General features: G+C 40.3%; 1 protein-coding gene across 1 annotated transcript in view; it reads right to left on the reverse strand.

Annotated features, from left to right (window-relative positions):
* Positions 1-23069, reverse strand: part of DTWD2 (DTW domain containing 2) — a 92164-nt gene extending 69095 nt beyond the window's left edge. Inside the window, exon 1 of the mRNA XM_082075597.1 lies at positions 22902-23069. Within this exon, the coding sequence (XP_081931723.1) occupies positions 22902-23026 (125 nt within the window). The 5' untranslated portion in view covers positions 23027-23069. The remainder of the gene's footprint in view (positions 1-22901) is intronic.
* Positions 23070-23362: the final 293 nt, after the last annotated feature.

Raw genomic sequence — 23362 nt, forward strand, 5'->3', positions numbered from 1 at the left:
CAGGTAAATATCTCTCATGGTTACAGTGCTAGTAGTACTTCAGTCTCATGCTCAGTTACCCTGGAGCACAGAAATAACAAAATATAATATCTGCCATGCTTTAGATTTAATAATAAAATCCATGGCCATCATATTTTGCTGGTTTAGCTCTCCTGCTGTCATTATTGTACTTTTAAGCCGCATACTATTAATACTATCCTCACAACCTTTCAAATCAATTAGCCTACAGAAGACTGACTCCCACAGACATGATCAGGAAAAAAAAAAACTTATCAGAAGTAAAATGCAATAGAAGCTCATCCTCTTTTATATTCAGTTTGCTAATTACATGCCTAACAGCTCTTCAATTTCTCTTTAAAGTTTTGGAAAGCCATCTTTCTGAGAGTACCACAGCTGTCACAAAATGCAGAGAAACTGAAGGAGCCATCAACACTGTTCAGGTTTCCTCTAAGCTTACTTGGAGCATTCTTTACTCAAGTAAAATTTCCAAGCTTTAATTTAATGGTCTTTTCTGAGAAAAATCAGTCATAAATGATTATTCTAACTCTATCGCATTCCAGCTTCCATCCTTTTTTCCAGTCTCTTTTCAAAGACTTTGGAACTCGCTGGCCATGAGGCATAAAAATTTAAAATTAAATTCTTACCAACTTCATTAAGAGTCAACAGCGACATAAACTAAAGATATAGTATCAAAAACTCAGGTGGAGAGAGTATTAAGCGCAATCAAGAAAGCACTTCCTGTTTCACTTGGTAACCTGCACAGCACCAGCTTCCTGAAAATAAAAAAGGGAAAAGGAAAAAAAAGCAGAATATTGCTGAGGTTTTGCTTCCCATGAGAAGTTAAAAATAAATAAAACAGGTGTATGGTTTTCGTTTGGCTTTTGTAGTGATTTTGTTTGTTTTTGAAATGGTGCAGACAATGAATTTATATCCCAGTTTTCTTAGTAAAATGATACATTTTAAAAGAGAAACATCTAATACGTGACAATTACTTACAATCACAGAAACATAGAATCATTTCAGTTGGAAGAGACCCTCAGGATCATCAAGTCCAACCATAATCTAACCTAACCTAACTCTAGCAACAAACCATGTCCCTAAGAACCTCGTCTAAACACCTTTTAAACACCTCCAGGGATGGTGACTCCAACACTGTCCTTGGCAGCCTCTTCCAATGCCTGACAACCCCTTTAATGAAGAAATGTTTCTTAACATCCAATCTAAACCTCCCCTGGTACAACCTGAGGCCATTTCCTCTTGTGCTATCATTTGCTACTTGGGAGAAAAGACCAACACCCTCCATACTACAACCTTTCAGGTAGTTGTAGACAGCAATAAGGTCTCCCCTCAGCCTCCTTTTCTTCAGGCTAAACAGCCTCAGCTCCCTCAGTCGCTTCTCATAAGACTTGTGCTCCAGGCCCCTCACCAGCTTTGTCACCCTCCTCTGCACTCTCTCTAGTACCTCAATGTCCTTCTTACAATGAGGGGCCCAACACTGAACACAGTATTCAAGGCGGGGCCTCACAAGCACCGAGTACAGTGGCACAATCACTTTCCTAGTCCTGACAGACACACTACTCCTGATACAAGCCTGAAGTTGTGCCTTTTGAGCTTCAAATTTGTAAACTTAAATGGTAATTAATTATATATGTACATTAAATAATAAAATACAACTTTCAAAACTTATTATCCTATCTACTGACGGGTCAAACGGCATTCCTTGACAAATCACACAAGTACACCATGTCAGCCCCAGCTCCTCAACCACTTCATCAGCTCTAAATGCATTTAAAGAGCACAAAACTAATTATTCTGTTAACCTCCCCTGTAAAAATGTGCACAGAGAAGATACTCTATCCAAATAAAAGATCACAGACAATAGGAAAAAGCTTATTTCCATGTTGCCTGCCCACATGCATCAACTACTTTGTAAACAAACTACCTTTAGGTGTAAAGATATAACTATTTAAAGAAATTTTACAGCTACCCTGCACAGAGGTTTTGTACCCTTTTCAACATAATTAGGGACACCAAATTCAAGCAATGTGCCACAGGAAGCTTATAAGAAATCTGGAATACTTGTTCTAATTAATACAAAAGCTCTACCACTATACCACGAGTGAGCTGTGAAGTCACTTGGTGTCTTTACATTTTGTGGAAGATCATTTTCCAATGCACAGGGAATGTGAACTGTGCTAATGAGCTAGAGGCACTGAGTTTGAATGTCAGGACTCCATATAAATGTCTACAAATGTCAGCTGCGTCCTTTCATTGCTCCAGAGTGCCAGGCAGAAATAGAGAAGCATGGTCCTAGAAACAAGCGTTTAGGGCATTATCAGACTGGATCAATTTGGACCTGCAATGTATTCTAGAACAAGTTTCAAAACTTTTCCATCTATTTCCAGTAAAAGGCACTGCAGCCTACATTTTAAATTCACTCAAATATATCAGACTATGTTAAGCATTTTGTACGAGAGAAGATTCAAGGCAGTACCACGAATTTCCAAACCAACATGAACGTAAATGACGGATTAAATACAGGTTATCATTGTATTTGACAAGTTAGTTTCCAGAGAACTTTTCTGACAACTGTACAGTTGACACAATGCACAATCTGTTCTTCTTGCCAGAAGACACTAGCAAGCTTGGTCATGTACAGAGAAGTATGATATAAAACACAGGCACTCAAAAACCAATACAATACTTTTAGATAAAAATTACCTTTGAACCAATGTAGTATTCCACCACTGGAACTATCAGAGGCAAGGATGCATAAACGGGAGAAGGCAATGTGATAGGGTCAGAGATTCATCAGGAAAGAGGCTCAGGAAGGAGGACAGGGACACAGAGTCATCTCCCCACCCCTCAGCAAGGCATGCACTACTAGTGAGCATTTAAGAGATCACAGCACTGTTTCCTCACATTCAGATTCCCTTGGCATCAGCTCTCAGCAGTTCCTACATGCTATGTGAGAAGATACAACCCTTTACCTTCTTTCCACTTTCCACCCTCAGCAAATATGGGCTGCAATCCTCCTGACAAAAAGAACTTTTTATGTTTTCCACCATATTCAATCAAGATTTCCCCATCACTTTGAAAAATTACTGCTCTCTTGCAAATTTAAAACAATTCTGGGTCTTTGCCCAGAGCAATGCACTTCAGAAAACCCAAAGAATAAGGCAGTTAATTCTCAGAGGAACCAGGCAACACCAGCAGAGATTGAGGTTCAAAAGGAAACACCTATTTGCATCTGTTTCATGAATAGCTACATTGTACATCTTATCGCATGATGATGGGAACAAAAATGCACAGCAGGAAAAAGGTATCCATCATCAAGAGCCACTAAAACAGGGAGATTGGCATTTGGATTCAGAAAACCCCAGGACCACGATTAATATGAGCCACGAAATACCATTCTATGGTTGTACTGTATTTACGCTCATCCCTAGGCACCTGTTGTTCACCACCATTCACCACTCTGCACCACACGAACCTTGGGTCTGCCCCATTTATTCCAAGTTTACTCACATAAGTCAGTATTTAAAAGAATGCAGCTGTAAGGTCATGAACAAGCAGCTCTCAGGTCTTCCAGTCTTCATCGGCATGCTAAAACATCAGCACATTTTACTGCTGAAGAACAATACAAGCAAGTTGTTGAGCCACAGAGCTCAAAAAAAACCCCGAAGCAATAGACAATATCTGGCTTCTACACCCAACAGAAGAAAAAGTTCAGCAAAATAAGTGTTCAGAACAAGAGTACAGACTATAAGTGGTCCCATTTAACATTTACTTTCAGAATAACTTCAGTACCTCCGTCCTGAGCTCTTGCTGAAAAAAAATCAACAAAATGTGAAATCATAAATACTATCCTCGATGCCAGTCTTAAAGAAGCTGTGGTGTTTGTGCTGATCCTGAGCTTGGAGTTTTCTGTTGTTGACACCCAGCCAAGGAAAATGGGATTTACATCACTGATTCATTTTCTGTTCAGTGCCAAACAGCTATCAGTTTGCAACGATTTTCAGTCAAAGCTCAACTGATCTGGATTTGAACAACAGAAGCAAAACATTTTAAAAGCCTTCTTACAGAGATTACAAGATGTCATTCTTACTGGATTTAAGACTAAAATTGGACCAAAAAGGCAACTCTCTGGAGATCAGGGATGGAGGCAGTCATTTAACTCATGACAAGCTCATAAGTCTCATTAAGGACAACGATCCTGTCTTGGAAAATTGCATCAGCTATTGCATTTCTAGAAAAATTAGACAAAAATGTAAACATGCATACATATATGTGTGTGTGTATATATATATATATATATATGTATATATATATATTTCTCTCCAGAAAATGTTTATTTGTAAAAATATCTAAGATTAGTAAAGAAAAAGTCTTCCCTTTCAAGCATTTGGTAGTTTATGTACCTTTCCAAACTTCCCTTCTATTTTGCATTACCATATTTTTCATCGTGGTTTTGAACACTAAGTAAATAGTACAATAGATTTTTAGTATTAGTATTACACAGTGAAGAGATAGTTTTACTTAGAGAATTATCACTTGAGGGTGAAGCTTTTACAGAGAAGCTTATAACAGTTCACTGACAGGCAGTTACATTTAGAAGTAGTTTAAATTAATTTGGACATTTCCTTTAGACTTTGACATCACAATAGAAGATAACAACTTACCCAACAAAATTAATAGATTCATTAGTACAGAGCTGTATGAAGTACTATATGTTGAGTGTAAGCTGTCCTCAAGACAGCTGTCCTCTTATGTATTTTCATGCTGAAGGTATATAGACAAAAATCAATATATTTCAGAAATGTGAACAAGGTCCATGCCGCCTTTATTAAAGGCTGTATGCTGTGCAGTGTTCTTATGTGACCATTTCCCAAGGCAAACAACCTTTTTGCCTGCCCAGTTAAATCATAAATAAAGGACAAACAAGTAAGTTTTGGGGTTTTTTCAGCCTGTCATGTTCATGGCAGCTTTACAAGGCTAATCAGAACATATTAAAACCAACAAACATCTTCCAATGCTATAAAAGAGAAAAGCTATGAAAAAAGAAAGAACAAAATATACACCCTGTATATTTTCCTAACTTCTTATATGGAAGCAGACCTTGTCAGGCAGCTTTCCTTGCAAATAATTGAAATTAACAAATCAGCAGAAAAATGCTCTTTTAACTGTTTACATTAAAGTTGGCTGTGGTTACCACTGTAACTAATATGAGTAAATTTTTAAAAAATTTCATTTAGCTTATGCAACACTGCAGTCATTACAGAGAGGCCAGGAAAGCCAAAAACTAATGAGCCTGAGATTGTTGACATTTTCATGCATATTGGCTCTACAGTCTGGCAAAATAGCTGGCACTCTGACAAGCTTGATGCCAGACAGTCAGCAGAGCTTTAAATCTGTTGAAGAGGTGAAGTGGCAATGGCATTTAAAACAAGCCATTGTAACATTCAAGATTAAGAAGTTAAACTGAAGTTTTACATTGTCAGCTTTATAATTCACAATCCATCTCAGAAGTTTAGAGGCTGTCACAAGAAAAGACAAACCAGAAAAATTCAGCAACCAATACATCTCGTGGTAAAGCTCAGAATTTCTTGTAAAACAGAGGAACCCACAGATCCAATAAAGAAAAAAATAAAATCCAAATGAGCAACTTGATTCTTTCATCCATTTATATATATGCAGATAATACTCCAGTTAACAGCACAAAGTGAAAGCAGAATTATATTTTAAAAACATATGAAGTTCCTAAATTAAGGTTCTTAAGTTCCTTATTCAGTTAAATGAGGTTTGTAGATGTTACTGGCTGAAAATATTTTTTGCAACACTACAGACATACATTTGTTTGAATGTTTGTTTCAAACTGAAGACTTGCATTTCCTCAAAATCTTCTTACTGTTCTAGCCTTTGAAATAATAATTACAAAATAAGAAACTGTGCCATAGGGTTTATGTGATAAAGCTCCATCCAGCTATGGTCTATTTAAAGCAGCTTATTTAAAAGACAGTTAAGAACTGCCTACATCTGAAAATGCTGCACCAAAACATTTCAAACATAGAAATACAAAATACTTAGAAAAGTAAAGGCTGTCAAAGAGACTTGCTTGAAGTTTTCATTCCTAACCCTTCCTTAATTTATCTCTTCATTGGTTTTAATTGAAGAGAGACAGAATCTCAACTTTGTGTAGGCAGGATTTTATGAGCTCCAGGTATACAATCTGACCTATTCCCCTTACTAAAGGCTCATACATGAAAAAGGAGAAAAGCTGTGAGCAGTTACTTGCCTAGAATTACAGTTGTTACTTATTTACCTGCAACATCATGTATTAGGAAAGTCTGTCCTAACCTGGCTGAAAATATTTCCATTATCTTATTTTCTTCACTGGAACTTTAAATAAAAAGGCAAAAACTATCTTAAAAGCATGGACTAGAACAGCACAGAGACCACTAAGCTATGAAACAGTCCAGAGAAGCAAAAATAGTTATAAAATAGAAAGTAGCTGCTGCATGGCTTCCCTAGGAAGGGTCACTAAGCCAAAACCCAACCTGTGCTGCTCCTGCCAGGCCACGGGTGCCCTACCTGAGCAGCACCCATCTGACCACCACTGCTGGCTGCACCGTGCCCGTGGCCCTTGGCACCCACTGCTCTACCCACTCCAACGTCAGCAAGCTTCAAAACAAAAAACTCCATTCAATATTAAATTAAATTTAACATTGTGGAATGGTGTTTCAGCAAGCATTAATATACTCACCAAGAACTAGTACTTTTACCAGCATTTCGGCTTCTGTTTATGTTAGTGACAACTATTAAAGTCTTAATTGTATATGTACACAACTACTCACAAATTTTATTACAATTTTATACAATTTGCAAAACAAATCAGTCCAGCACATTGCTAACGTCTGTATCTCCACACACAAGAACATACGTAACTGATAAATTAGAGAAGCATTAGCACAGCCTAAAGGAAGTTTGCTTCCGCATCCTACACAGCCTCTTTTCAGCAGAATGATAGCGTTCTTCCAAAACAATAAAAGCCACCAGACACAGAGCACTGACTCTTGGCTGGCTCCAAGCTTTCATTATAATCCAGAAAAGGACAAAAACTATATTATACATAGAACTTCCACTTCTGTACAGAAACAACCTCTTCTGATGTGCCAGGACTAGTGGGCAGGGTCCTCTCTTTAGCCTTGGCTCTGGTAGGATTACTAGCCCCCTGCATGCTTGCCCAAGGAGCCTCCTGCATAGGACTCTCAGAAAATAGGGGCTAACCAGCCCTTCCTACCCTCTCCTCTCAGGCTGGTACCTTGGTGTGAGGAAACACAGGCTCTTTTGCAAGTCATGTGGAATAGAGTCATAGTCAACGTGGCAGTGAGGCAGGGGAAAGGCAGCTCAAGAAGCTGATGGACTGGTGCTAGTAACAGTACAGTTCACTGCATTCAGTGGTTCAAACAGCAACTGAAGCTCTGTAAATGCAATCTACAAAACTGACATTAAATTAACTAAATGCTTCATGCATTGTCATTTCATTCTTGTTGTTGGTTTCTTGATTAAAAGGATAATTATAACTTGTCATTAAGGGTTACTTAACAAGTTAACAAAGTTTTTCAGTTTTGCTCTGAAGATGAAGTTATATCCACAGGATTTTCTTCTTCCAGAAACACAGACCAAGTATCAACAAAACTGACTTTTCTATCTCCACACAAGCAATAGGTCTCTTACTATTTGAAATTTAGGTCTACCTATGCAACTTCACCTTATTTCAAATCACACAATAGTTTGATTTGGAAGGGACATTAAAGACGACGAGCAGGGACACCTTCCACTAGACCAGCTTGCTGAAAGCCCCATCCAACCTGCCCTTGAACACTTGAGGCACAAGGCATCCACTTCTCTGGGCAGCTTGTTCCAGTGCCTCACCACCCTCATGGTGCAGTTTCCTCCTTATATCTAATCTAAATTTACCCTCTTTCAGTTTAAAGCCACTAGCCCTTGTCCTGTCTCTACATAGCCTTGTAAAAGTACCTCTCCAGCTTTTTTGTAGGTCCCCCTTAGGTATTGGAAGGCTGACGTAAGGTCTGCCTGGAGCCTTCCCTTCTGCAGGCCAAACAAGCGCAACTCTCCCAGTGTGTCTTCACAGAGGAGGTGTTCCATCCCTCTGATCACCTTTGTGGCCCTCCTATGGACTCACTCCACCAGGTCCATGTCCTTCTTATGTTGGGGTCCCAGAACTGAATGCAGTACTGCAGGTGGGGCTGCACCAGAGTGGAGTAGAGGGAGACAATTATCTCCCTTGACCACACTCCTTTTGATGTAGCTAAGGATATGGTTGGCTTTCTGGGCTGCGAGTGCACATCACCAGGTCACGTTGAGCTTCTCAACAACCAGCATCCCCAAATCCTTCTCCTCAGGGCTGCTCTCAATCCATTCTCTGCACAGTCTGTGTCTGTGCTTAGCATTGCCCTGACCCACATGTAGGATCTTGCACTTGGCCTTGTTGAACTTCAGGAGGTTTGCACGGGCCTGTTCCATGAATTTCATGAGGTTTGCACAGGCATATTACCAGGAGGATCTGCTCCATGATGTGGCTGGGCACAGAGGTGAGACTGACTAGCCTGTAGTTCACTGGGTCTTCCTTTTTTAAAAAGGGGGGTTATGTTTCCCCTTTTCCAGTCAGAGGGATCTTCACCAGATTGCCATGACTTCTCAGATAAGATGGATAGTGGCTAAGCAACTTCATCCATCAGTTCCCTCAGGTCCCATGGATGCATCTCGTCAGGTGCCATGAACTTGGGCAGCTTCAGGTTCCTTAGATCGTCTTGAACCTAATCTTCTCCTACAGTGGGTAGCTCTTCATTCTGCCAGCCCCTGCCTTTTGCCTTCTGCAACTCGGGCGGTGTGGCTAGAGCACTTGCCAGTGAAGACTGAAGCAAAAATGTCTTTGACTACCTCAGCCTCCTGGGTAAGCAAGTCTCCTACTTCCTTCTGGAGAGGGCCCACATTTTCCCTAGTCTTGCTTCTATCACTGACATACCTAGAGAAGCTTTTCAAGTTGACCTTGATGTCCCTGGCCAGGTTCAATTCCATCAGGGCTTTAGCTTTCCTAACGTGATCCCTGGCTGCTCACACAATTTCTCCGTATTCTTCCCAGGCTACCTGTCATTGCTCCCACCCTCTGTAACCTTCCTTTTTGCGTTTGAGTTTGTCCAGGAGCTCCTTGTTCACCCATGAAGGCCTCCTGACTTTTTTGCCTTTCTCTCTCTTGGGATGCATCCCTCCTGAGCTTGGAGGAGGTGAACCTTGAATATTAACCAGCTTTCTTGGGCCCCTCTTCCCTCCAGGGCTTTGTCCCATGGTACTCTACCAACCAGATCCCTGAAGAGGACAAAGTCTGCTCTCCTGAAGTCCAAAGCAGTGAGCTTGTTGTGCACCCTCCTCACTGTTCTAGGCATCTTGAACTCCATCATTTCATGGTCACTGCAGACAAGGCAGCCCTTGAGCTTCACGTTCCCCACTGGTCCCTTCGTGTTGGTCAGAATAAGGTCCAGTACAGCTCCTCTCCTCATTGGCTTCTCTATCACTTGGAGAAGGAAGTTATCACCAACACATTCCAGGAATCTCCTAGAATGTTTATGCCCTGCTGTGTTGTCCCTCCAACAGATACTGGGGTTGTTGAAGTCCCGAGTGAGGACCATGGCTTGTGAATGTGAGGCTGCTCCCATCTGTCCATAGAGGGCCTCACCTACTCGGTCTTCCCGGTTGGGTGGCCTCTAGCAGATCCCCACTATAATGTCACCTGTCCCTGTCCTCTTGACCTGTAAGCTCTTGATCAGCTCCTCATCCATACCCAAGCAGAGCTCCACGCACTCCAGATAGTCATTGACATAGAAGGTGACACTCCCTCCTCGTGTCCCCTGCCTGCCCTCCCTAAAGAGCCTGTGTCCTTCCATTCCAACACCCCAGTCACAGAAGCCATTCCACCATGTCTCCATGATGCCAATAAGACCACAGCCCTGCAGGTGTGCACACATCTCTAACTCCTCTGGTTCCTTCCCCATGTTACCTGTGTTTGCATAGAGGCACTGAAGTTGGGCCAGCAATGAAGCTGACTTACTGGCTGCAGTGGCTGAAATTCCTTTGTGCTGCTCTTCAGCTGCTCCCTGATGACCTGTGAGCCTTCTCCAGACTCTGGCACTGGTCAGCTAATACTTAATATAGTATTATTTTAAAGACAGAGCTTATTGGCATGTATACTTCATTTGCTAATAGCAAACAAAGTCTGAATCTATTTTGAAACATGGAGACAAGAGAGAAGAGTGAAATTAAAAGTTCAGTTCTGCGCCAAATGAAGTTAGAAGTGAATTCTGCCATTGATTTTTAATGAAAGCAGGCTCAATACCCACACATCTTTCAGAAGTTAAAAGAGCTAAGCTTTTATATGTCTCAGTCCTTGCAACAATGCCGTATCCTGTCACTTAGAGGTATGTATTTCTTTCTTCTTTTCACAAATAACACAAAAAAAAAAAGCCAATGAAAGGATGGTATTGCTATACTTTATTTTAGTAAAACAGATCCACATACAATAGAAAGCCCATTCTAATCTATATTCAGCATTCACGTAAAAGTGGATGCTTTCCATCAGACAAGACTTGTTTAAAGAGTGCATACTCCTGTTGAAAGGAAAATTTACCATTCTCTGCAATTTATCTTCAACTGAATATAAGCAAAAAACATAGTTAACAGAGCTTCATATGACGAATACCTAACGTTAGGAAAATGGTTAAATATTAAATAGAATCTTCAATTAAAGTATTCTAGTCTACTATTCACTTCTTCTGCCATAGATGGTAGAAGAACGGAGTTATGCTTATACGTTCAGTGAACTTCAGTATAACTCAAAATTATAACATCACATGAAAAAAGACAGTGTGCAAGCAATATTCTGTTCATAAGACTTCCTGATAGCTGTAAGAGTATTACTAATGCTACAGTACACTCTAGTGTCCTTTTTCTGAATAGCAGAAAACATACTGTCAAACATACTTTCACTTTGACTTTGATCTAGCATCAAACTTATTAAAAAGCAGACCAATGATTTCCTGGCATAATGCAACAAAATAATGTATTTTAAAGTATTTTATCTGTTATTAAACAATAAGCAGTTATTATGTATCATTACAACGTGTTGATTTTTACTGAATACATAATATTTTATTTATTTAACCAGGCATCAATTTCATTGAGTTATTCTACAGCTTTTGGAGAACACTGTAAGATACTGCTTTTAAAGTATAAAACCAATTAAGCACAACTGCTTCTAAATGCTGAATATAGCAGTCACCACATCGCACCCCAGAACCATATTTATTTACACCTAACGACCACTCAAGGTGCTTTGCAGGCAGCATTTCTTATGGAAAATATCTTAAAATAGTACTTCCTTTTGAATAAGAAAGCTTGAAGTCTTTCACACAGATGAACCTTTCTTGTATAACTTGGAAACGCTATAACAAATACACATACCAAATATATAATATTATAAATGATGTCTATTTGGCAAACATGCTCATTATAGTGAATAAAAACAAGGTTAGACTGCACCTGAATACATCATTAAGAGACTGACAGGAATGAGATTTTGCTAAGAAAATTAGCACTGCCTGATCTGAGAGGCCATTGGTACTAACTCAGAGCACAACAGGACAAAGCTAGAAACAGACTTGTAAAATAATTTGAGGAAGAGACCTCTGGAGGTCATCTAGGCCAGCTTCCCACTCAAAGAAGGAATAATGTCAAAGGCCTTGAGCAACCTGATCTGAGCACTTCCAAGGATGGAGATTCCACAGTCTCACCAGACAACCAGCTGTAACATTTAATCACTCTGACAAAGAGTAATTTGTTTTTTCTTAATTTGAAATGCAGCTACGCTCTCATTGAAACAGCCAGGATGATCTGGACCTCTCGTGCCACCAGGACATGCTGCCGGCCCCCACTCAGCCTTCAGCTCAACTCAGTTCACTGGTTCTTTGCTGCAGTGGTTCCCTCATCAGACAGTGCGCAGGCTCCCAATGCTGCCAGGGCTTGTTCAGCCCTGGGCTCAGGGCCCTGAATTTGCTGAATTTTTAAGTTCCTAATTACAATTTGTCAACGTCTCTCTGAATGGCAGCTCTATTCTCCTGCAGTACAGCAACTGCTCCTCCCATGTTGGTGCTACCTGCAAGATTGTTGTGCATGCCTTACACCCCACAAACCTCGTCACTAGAAACATGTCCACTAGCTTTGTGCAGAACATAAACCCACAAGAAAAAAATCTCCTAAGTAACTTTCCCACAGGCTTTGAACCGTTGATCACTTGAGCTCAAGAACCCAGCATGCTCTTTGTTCATTTTGTAGCCCTGTTCACCTAGTCTGTATCTTCTCAGCTTGACTACTCTGATACCGCAGAAAATCATCAAATGCCTTCCTAATATTTTTATCCACTTGGATGAATATAACTACCACTATTTCAAAACATGCCGTCAGGGTTAGATGCTATTTAATCCATTAACCAGAAGGTGGGCATGCTGATCTTCTTTCATTCTCCTACCTCCGCATGTTTTTGTGGTACATTATTTCATTAATCCTCTGACAGTGCAGTTATTAAATTTCTCCTCCTTAAAACTGCTTCATAATCTGTATTTTCACACATTAATAGAAAAAGAAACCAAAGCAGTGGTTCCTAACAGAATGACATTAAAGGATAACTAACTTAATAAGGTTTGACAGATTATATCCACTGTACTGTTATAAATGTCAAAGTAGTTTTAGAGACTTAACCTCTAAGATATTTAGGTGCCTAGATCCCCTTGAAACCACTTGAGTTTAAAACACACACCTATCCATCAGAGTCTCTGCTTCAGTTTCATAAGGCATGAAGAGGCTATACACACAAGAGTTTGTTGTATTCAATGAGGTTTTTTTAATCTACTTGGAGATGACACGTTCTAAATGCACTTAAAATCAACTTAATGCACTGCATTGGCTACTTGCTTTTTCATACATTAGGGTTTTAAAAGAACTTAGATGTTCAGAGAGAATTAAACGTAGGCCTCCAACAGAAACAGCCCATCTGGATTTAATTGCTCATCTCTTTGGTATTTTAATGAAGAAATTCCCTATTAGAGGCTACAATTAACAAGCCCTTCTATTAAAAATAGCAAACACGTTTAAACCCTGATGATTTTGCAGATGTAAAACTCTATTTGATGAAAGCTCCACTAAAAACATACAAGTTCAAGTTCCCAAATCAAATCCTAATAGACACTGAGGAAAAAATTAAAGGGCATTAAGTATAATACTGAATTCAGAACTATGAGGAAAAGAAAGTTCCATACATTATAAAACTGAAGTGGACCACTACTGTTGTCTCATACAAGTAGGAAATCATAAGAATTCTCAAATCAAGCTTTTTGAGCATCCTTCTTTATAGAATGCCACTCTCTTGATTTACCGTTTTCTAGCAGTTAAGAATATAACCCAATGTTAACAAAACTAGTTACTGTTAGCCATGGTCTCCTCACAACAGTCTGACCTTATCTCTGATTAACTTTTCTGGCAGTGGATTCCTCCAGACTGCGAGGCTTCCTTAATAAAGCCACAAACTGTAGATGTTTTATTTAAGGTAAGGAGCATTTTCTCTCCACTATCTCAGATGAGCATCAAAATATGTAATTCCTGAACATTTCATAATTATTCCAATTTGCTCCATTTCTTCTCTCCCTAGTGTATGATTAACCTATATTCAATTTCATAAAACTGGACTTTCATAATAAATAGAAATGTTGAACTGCTAGTAGCAAACATAAGTATAAGGAAGAACACTTATTCCATGACATCATAAGAAAATGAAAATATTTTATAACAAACATTGTAAGGTCATATAAGCAGATATTGTCCATTCATACAAAAAGCGTGGCTTTTAAGGTGCTCCTTCCAAAACCCAAGGAGCATGCACACTAAATTGTATTTAAAATCTCTAGCCTTTTGGATAACAGTTGATTGGCTGCTTAAGAAAACAAACAGCATACTCAGAAAAACTGCATTATCCATCATTATTACAGACAAAACTAAGAAAAAATATATAAAAATAAAGATCAGCCATAGCAAGTATTTGGCTATTTATTGGGTAAGAAAAAAAATACACTTAAATTTACAACATAAACAATTAGTTTTCTACTGTTGTGCTGGAAGAGCCACAGGATAAGTCCTCCAGAACTCATTTTATCTTCTTTCTTCACACAGTGCCCAAAAATTAAATGCAGAAAGGATATATTCTCCTTTATGTGACTAAGCTGATACAGCTGGACATTCAGAAGACAAACTTGAAATCAAACGAAAACCATCTGTTACAGACAGTTTGGAGGTCTTCAGTATTGACATAGAATTTTAATAGCTTTAGGAACTGAGAACAAGAATTTAAAAATAAACTCTTGCTAAAACTCATAGATGTAGGTGATATAACTCAAAAATGGTATGTAGCAATACAGAGGTAAAAATACCAAGGACTATGTCTTAGAAGCCAAAGGAGAGCTGTGCTTCCAGTAACAAAACAAGCAGCTATCAGCCTGACATATCTAGGAGTCTGAAGCTGGATTACTTGGTCCAAGCCCAAAGTACTACAAACTTTGACAAAAAACATTTCAGCAGAGCTTGTAGAACAGAAGCACAATCCTGGTAAAGCAACAAAAGCGCCAAGAGAAAACTGAATCCCAAGCTCAGAAGACAGCATTTGACTTAGAAAATGAGAAAGTGACACACAAGTGCATTGCAAGGGGTAACTCTGGATGAGCGATCAGATGGTATGAAATACAGTCACTAAAAGGAGGAGACTGAAATAACCACCGTCTACAAATGACATGGAAGACAAACACAAAATATTTGTAAACGGAAGGCAGCCAAAAAACTATAGGTGGAAAAAGTCAGAACAACCTGATAATTCATTCTCAGGGAAGGCAGGTTAAAAAAAAAAAAAAAAAAAAAAGAAAGAAAATAACAAGGAGGTATACAGATTCAAGGAGAGAAAGAGACTTAAGTGGTACCTCTGAAGTGATAGCAAAGCTTGGTTTCGTAAAAATGAAACTCAATTAGGCTGAGGGGAAACAAAAGAAGGAAAAACAAAATAAGATGGGGTAACTGAAGAAGAATCTGAGTGAAGTAAGACTACATCAGTCACAAGATGTTCAGACAAACTCTACAATGCTTAAATGTCATAAGCAACTCTGGGATATGTCAGGACTGGCTTACCTCAAAAGGAAATACTCTTCTGTTTCATAGCACAACGTTCCAGGTGAAACTCATCTATGCCAGTCTCAGATTCCATCCTAACAAATTACAAGAAAAATCACAGAATTGGCTGCACTTAAACCAACTTGAATTTGGGTTTATGGATAACAGTCTTCAGCTCTCACCTACTTTTCATAATCATCACAGCATGAAAAGTAGAATACCTATTTTTTTAAGCTTTTCTTTTGTGTTATGTTTATTTAAAAAATCAGTAACAATTCTTGTAAAGGAGCAGTTGGTATTTTTAGTATTCTTATGACTAAATCGGGAAGGTCTGATTGATGTTGAAACATCTTTAGCTTCTCTTACAAAATGCTACCATCCCCAAGGCAACATTGCACTCAGCATAATTACAAAAAAGCAGATCAAAGGTCCTAGAGCCGTTTTAATTAACAAGATTATTCTCTGCTGAAGTTCTCATCTCCGGTTGGGCTCCTACTAGCCCATAGCTATCCACAGTCAAAAGGATGAGGCCAGCCTGATGGTTTTTTTTGATTGTTGTTTTTGTGTTTTTTTTTTTTTTAATGCCAGCATATCAAAATGGATGCTAACCAAGTCAGCCAAGCACAAAATAAGTGGCCTAAAAAGGTCACTACTCATTAATCTTATCACAATATAATAGGAAGTGAATAAATGCCATGGAAATTTAGCCCAGCAGAAAGCAGTAACATTCAAGTCACTAAAATTTTTAATTCATTAACAGTTCTGGCACCACTCATTACTGCTTACACAGGCCAAAGAAACAACAGCATGAGAAATTACTCTGGATATAATAACTAGCAAATGCAGAATAAAATTAAACTGAAACCCACTGACCAATGCTTAGCTTGATACTTACAATTTTAACTTACAATAATCTAAAGCAACATTAATAAAAGAGTGTTAAGATTATAGGAGGCACTGAACCTTCTAATGTTCGCTAATTTTTCTACTCACCATGAGCTTCTCTTCCTAAAATGTGGTACAGATTACATATATCTTAGTTAATCAATTTCAAACAAGTTACAGCTTCATCTTTACTTGGTAAATTCTACACCTATTTTACTATTAAGTAAATAATTTCAAGAGACACCCCCCCTGCCCCAAGCATTCTTTAAAACTTGTCCTGGGTTCTGCTGGGATAGTTAATTTTCACAGGAAGCTGGGAGGGGGCCCAACCAGGACAGCTGACACAAACTAGCCAAAGGGATATTCAACACCATATGTCATCATGCTCAGTGTATAACTAGGGGAGCTGGCTGGGGAACGAAATTGCTGGTCATGAACGGGCTGGGCAGCAGTGAGTGGCAAGCAACTGAACTGTTGCCTCACTATATATAATCTTTTATTATTATTGTGTTTATCGCTTCCTTTGTCATCCTGTTAAACCGTTTTTAATCCAACCCATGAGTTTTACCTTCTTTTTTTTCCCAATTCTACTCCCCATCCCACCATGGGGGTAGGTGGGCATGGAATGAGAAAGCAGGTGTGTGGTACTTAGTTGCTGGCTGGGACTAAATCACAACAAAACTCCCTGAGAATCTTCTACTGAAAATAAATTAAAAGCTTAAAAGACATACATACCTATGAAGGAAAAAGACAATTCTCAAACAGTAGAGACTCTCAGGCTTGTGTACTCTTGCTTTCCGTGCGGAAAGCCCTACTAAAATTTCTTAGCCTCTTCAGCAAAGCTAACATATTACTACATAAATATCTCTGCCACTTCAATGACAGGAAAATCTACAGAACCACTTAATGCTGAAATAAACTTTCAGAGTTTATAAAATAACTTTTTGCAGTTGCAGCACTTACTGGTAAATAATTCTGCATTAGGCTATAAAACCTTTAAGGAATGTTATCCCCTTGTTGCACATGTGTTAAAACTCACCACAATCATTTGTTCTGCGGTCTTGTGGCTGGAGTTTCTGCTGGCCAGAACAACCAACTCAAAGTCATGGCACAGGGAAGCCAATTCCTTGCTTAGGAACTTAATTCACCTTCTAGCTTTCTAAGAGCACTGCTTCAGACCTCTGTATGCAAATATTCAGACATCTAAGCTGGCTATGAATACATAAATCAAGTATCAAAAAGATTTCAGCCATGGCAAAAGAGCTCTTCTTCATGCCACTTGTTGGGTTGAAAAAACTCCAAAGCAGGGTCAGGCACCTGATTTACACCAAGGTCTCTTTTCCCTTCGTAGTTGACTATATACTTAATACTTTTACATCTCTACCCTTCCATATCAAACTACTTATATATTTGTAATTATTATATAAAAATCACTAAATGTCAAGAATAAGCTCTTATTTTATATTCACAGCAAGGAAATAAGAAATCTTTGCCAATACTTCCATTTATTTTTGAAGAAATACAGCCTACAGGTGATAAGGTCTGTAACTGTTTTATCAGGCTAATGTATGTTGAAACTCGATTACAAAAGTTCAGCAGTTCAGCAAATTTTGTCCCCAAGTTTGGATGACACTTTGAAAAAACCTACGTATGCAGTTACCAGGCAAACACAAGGGTACAACAGAACTGCAAATGTTTGTCAAAAAGTAATACATGAAAAAAGCCATAAGAAATAAAGTTCAGTTCCATGTGCCAAAAATCCATGACTTCTGATTCCTTCAGCTATGCTGCAACACACAGAAAAATTTACTCAGTTCACTATTACTAGCAATAGCCAAAGACAACACTTGAAAGACATAATTTCTCTGCCCAGTGTTCCCCTGCTAGGCCTCCTCCCCAACCTAAAACTGGAGTTGTGTCACTGCCCAAGTACTTCAACACAAATCCAAGGGGCAGACCTAAGATTTAATTTCTTCAACATAATCAGGCTTCACATATGCTCTGATAGACATATCTGAAAAATACTGAATTCTACCTACCAAAATATCTTCCTCATCAAATGCTGATGCTGCAGACACTCTCTAGGTACTGTCATATAAACTACAATATGTAGCATCTTCATAATGCAACCTTTGACTGTGACTAAGAAGCCGAAAGGCAGTTCCATGTTTAGAAAAGGTATCTGTTTCTAGAGGTTTTTGCCTCCTTTGAGAATTCTAGTTTAATTTCAGTATCATAGCAGAACTTAAGAAAACACCAATGCTTGTTATCCTCAGTCTAGCACATAAATTAGTCCTGCAAACATAGAAGACTGTTTCCATTGAGGACTTGTGATCACCTACAAAGACCCAGCAATACCCACAATTCACAAATTATACTCACAGTTTTAAATCTTTCAATTTTTCCTCAAAACATTCCTCAGAAATTCTTCTACTACAATAAAATTCTGCACCTGCATAGTCAAGATCTGTGGTAACAAGTCATTGGGTGTTTATTGCTTTTGCACTAGCAGAAGGCTTTTTCCCTAATAGCACATCATGCATCCAGAAAAGATTGCATTCTGACCCACATAAGGACACAAATTCAAAATCTCAGACCACTCCCTGAGTGTCACACCATGAAGTCAAACTCTTGTCCTATATGGCTTCAATTGTGGAGCCTGGTCATTTTTTTCTATGCTAACAGCAACTCAGAAACCATATTTAGCTGATTCTCCAATTTAAATGTTTGGGTGTGGGGCCTCAACTTCTGATAGCAAGTTGAACATCTATGTTGGCTGAGAAAGCCTTAAGAAGTGATCAAATAACCATCGATGGTGCAAAGTTTATCACCATTCACCTTTTGGTTTTGGCAGAATATGTATTACATTGTAGCCTCCAAGAATAAAATAGCATGAAGTCAACTGCACACACTTCATTTGCACCAGCCATTTGCCATCTCAAACACCAACTATGAGTAGGATCATTTCCCACGATCCTTTTTTTTTTTTCCTTAAACTAGCACTTAAACACACACCTAAAAGACAAAAAAAATCAAATGTGAATGCTAGCTTCTTCTCCACAGCCACCATAGAGCCACCATAGGCAAAAGGAAGCCTCAAACCCATCATACTTAGAAACATTCTGCTCCTTCAGGACACTCACATCATTTACATTATCCAAAATAAAAACTTATCTACCTTACACCTACATTTCCATTTCACATCTTGACTGACTGAGTACTTGTTAGAAAGCTGTCAATCAGCTGTCATGCCTTATCGAAAACCACCAAAACCTTAAGGTGGGTCTGCATGTGGAATCATCAGATGATGCTAAAGGAAACACGTTCTTCCGTGCTTTGTAGTGAAGTCAGACCATCACCACTATGAACACTGATACTCTTAAACACTGATACTCTTAAACCACTGTCATTAAGGTGCTTTAGAGGAAAAATTTACTCTATAGTTCAGGAAATGGAGGGATTGAGTTAAAAATGTCTGCCCCAAACCATCATGATACTGGTGAGGGGAGTAACTAAGTTTCATGATATTGCTTCCCACGATGTATCCTAAGTCACTGGCTTATTCACTTTTACTCTGACTCACACCACAGAATGCTGTGCTCAGTGACAAGCATAGTTTAGTTATATTCCCGAGGAAGAAGATGAAGATACACTGCAAAAATAGACTGAGTGCACAATTCAGTTTTGCATCACAATCTCCATCAAAACTTTACTTTAAAAAAAAAACAACATTATTTTCTTTGTTTCTTGAAAAGCAAGCAGCTTTGTGGTCTTTTTGTCCTCCTCATTTCTCTCCCTTTACATTTCTTTCAGTGTCTGTCCTCATTGTACGCATGCTCTTCACAGCAAGTGTAATTCATTTAGAACTCTTTAGGGAGCTGAGGTTTAATACTACATGGTGATGGTGAATTGAGTAAATACCTTCCATCAGGTTTTACTATGAAAGAAAAGAAGGAGATGCCTATTCTGGAAACCATTTTTGCAGGTGACTCGTCAGAGAATCCCCCCAGCCAAACAGCAGCAGTTTGGTCCAGGCTCCAGAGGAGGTAAAGACCTGAGCTGTGGCCACACCAAGAGCTTCCAGGAGACACACAAGGAAGCAGAATAGCACACTGAATGCCAGTAACTTGTGGGCTCAAGGAGTCTCGTGCAGACTTCTCCTGTATGCAATTTGACTGTGAGTCAATCACTTCATTCTATAAATACGACAGCCTGGATGAGCCCACTTTGGGCTCTCCCTGCTAAATAAGTGAGCTGTATGGCAATGGTTTTACTACTCAGTGGTCAGTGGATGAGCCCAATTCAAGTTCAATATTAATCACTTAGCTGAAGTAGATGCATACTAAGTGTAATTGATTATTTAGAGATATAAGATTGTATGATCTTCAATATACTCTTTGCTTCATGTTACTTCGTAAGCTGGATTTGCTAAAATTTTAAGCTGTAAAGTTCTGCTCATATTTATCAAAAGCAACTACAAACTACGCTTAACGCTTATCAGGTAAGGCCTGTTTTGCACTTTGCTGAGAAGAAAGGATTTATTCAGACAAAACAGTATCTGCAAGGCTATGGACCATAAACAATGTCTACAGCTGAACAAAACAAAGGCCCATGTGGAATAAGAGAAAAAGATCCAGTGAGAAGCAGGAAGACCTCACATATTGTCTCCAGAGCTCCAGGACACAGCTCCCAGAGCAAACAGTTATCAGGGAGGGAATGTGCCTGAAAGTTTGCTTCATGAGCGGTAACAACCATCTGGAGAGAAGGTCAGCAGCATTTGGGTTGGCGTATTTCCCCCGTGCAGCAAATAATAAACCAGCTACCGAACTCTTTTAAGTCACACTTTCTGCAGTAAGCAGAACCCTAAATTACTCCCCCTCAACAGAATCTCTCCCAAATTGAAGAAATTAGAGCAGAGATTATGAAACATAGTGACAAAATAAACAAAAATAATCTGCAGCACCCCACAGGCATTCTAAAAGAACTCAATCAAAGTTAAATAGCTGAATAATGAATGACAGTGGGTTAACTCTCATTTAACAGTCCTTGGCACCTCAGGAACGGAAAATGCAAACATAAAGCAACAATAAAAATCTGTAACAAAACTGTTAATGTAAGCCAAAATTAGATTTGAAAATAGAATTAGTGAACAGTTACCAAAAATATATTATTTACATGAGAAGACTTGGCATGGCTTTTGCAAAAGGAAATCTTACTTTTCAAACTATTTAAGACCTTTCAAAGATTCAATAAACGTGAGGGTGCTGTACCAAAAATTAACTTTGGCTTTCCAAAAGGCTTTTAACAAAGTCCCTTACCAAAAAGGTTACGAGGAAACTAAGCAGTCATAGCATGAGGGAGGGTTCTTTTAAGAATAAGCAGAAACACGTTACCCAAGGTATAGATCACTGGCTTGCTCACACCTTGAATAATGTGTGCAAAAGAGGAAGGTAGAAGCCAGATCCAAAATAAATTAAAAGGTGATTATTCCCACCCAGGGTTTGTAGGCCTGAGGTTTCTTCTTGCCAGCCAGATGCTGTGGATAGGAGAATTGTATGTGTGCTCAAGGACTGGAGAAATTCACAGAAGGAAAACAACAACAACAAAAAATCTACTGGGGCATACTAAGTAAACACAAAACCATATCTGGCTCAAGAAGTCCCCAGAGCTAACACTCACTAGAAAAACAGAGAGTAGCAAAAGTTAGGTGTCATGCATCTGCTCCATTTTCATCATTGGGCATTAACTATTTGCTATGTTTATTTTTTTACAGTTAGCATTTACAGATGTTCTGACTTATACATGTTTTTTATGTTGACGTTAAACTTGGTTATCAGATAACAACTCTTCTAATAAACTCATCAACTTGTCAAGAAGCGTATTTAAAAGATTTACAGGAACATCACAAAAAAAAAAAAAAGCTCCTGAACTCTTAAGTTTTAAAGAGACTACAACGACATTGTTAGCAAAATCACATGCCTTTCTACTTGTTTTATCAATCAACAGAAACATATAAAACCAATACTGGAAATGTTTTTCTTTGGTGGTTTTGCACAAACTTTTCAGTTCAGGAACTGATATACTGCCAACTCGCTCCATTAAAAGGCCATATGTACACAGACATATAAGCAGGTTACGAAGCAGTCCCAGAGTCTCCAGTGAACATTTTCCACCTTGTCCAGGTGTCACAGGGGCTGTCTGTGCTTGGAAGCAGTGGCCTGGGGCCCAACCTAGTACAGCCAGAATTACATGACTGGTGAGAACCAGAAACGTCTTAAATAAATCAATAAACAAAAAAAATACACCAGACGGCGGCCAGCCTCTCTTCAGCCCCCGCCGCCGCCCCGCCGCACGGACGGCGCTTTCCCGACTGAAAAGGCCGCGGGGCGGCCCGGAACTGGAACTCGGATCCGGCGGCAGCTCGGCGCATGGACACGTGTCCGGACGGGTCTGTGCGTGTGCGCGCGGCCGCGGAGGCACCGCCCGTCCCGGGCACGGACACGCGAGACTCAGTTAAACTCGAGCCGCTGCCCGCGGGTGAGGGCAAGTTCCCCGCCGAGCAGCCGCCCGCCTGCCCCGTTGCTAAGTAACCAACCCCCGTTTGCCCGGAGCTTTGCGCCGCCCGCCCCGCTGCCGGCACGATGCGCCGGAGCCTCAGCGCAGCCTCCGGGGCGGAGCGAGAGCCGGCCAGGCCCGGCGACCCCGCGGTTCTGCCCCAGCCCTGCCCCGCAGGTCACCTGCAGCGCCCGCACTCCGGCCGCCTCTCGCAGCGCTCCACCGGCAACTCCCACAGGCCCGCGCAGCCTTCGCGCTCCTCGCCCTCCTCGCCCTGCGCCGGGTCCGCCGCGCTGCCCCGCTCCATGCCGGCGCGGCGGGAGGCGCTAGCAGCCGCCAGGGGGCGCCGGTGGGCAGGAAGGGCCACTATGCCGGTTCACGTGGGGCGCCCCCACCCCTTCGCGGGGACTCATCCAATGGGGGCGCGGGGAGCGTTTCTCGCGGAGCGTCGGGAGTGGCGCGGCCGGCAGGGGGCGCCGTCGGCGCGCGTCGCTGCTGGGGTGCGTCTTCCCGCTCCCCCCGCCTCCCCAGGGCGAGTCGCCCGGAGCCGCTGGGTCCTCGGGTCCCGGGAGCGGAGAGCTGCCCCTGCCCCTACCCGAAAGGCTGTCGGCGCCTGCAGGCGGCAAGAGCGGCGCTAGCAGCC

This window comes from Streptopelia decaocto, assembly GCF_964273445.1.
Source record: "Streptopelia decaocto genome assembly, chromosome: Z".
NCBI lineage: Eukaryota > Metazoa > Chordata > Aves > Columbiformes > Columbidae > Streptopelia > Streptopelia decaocto.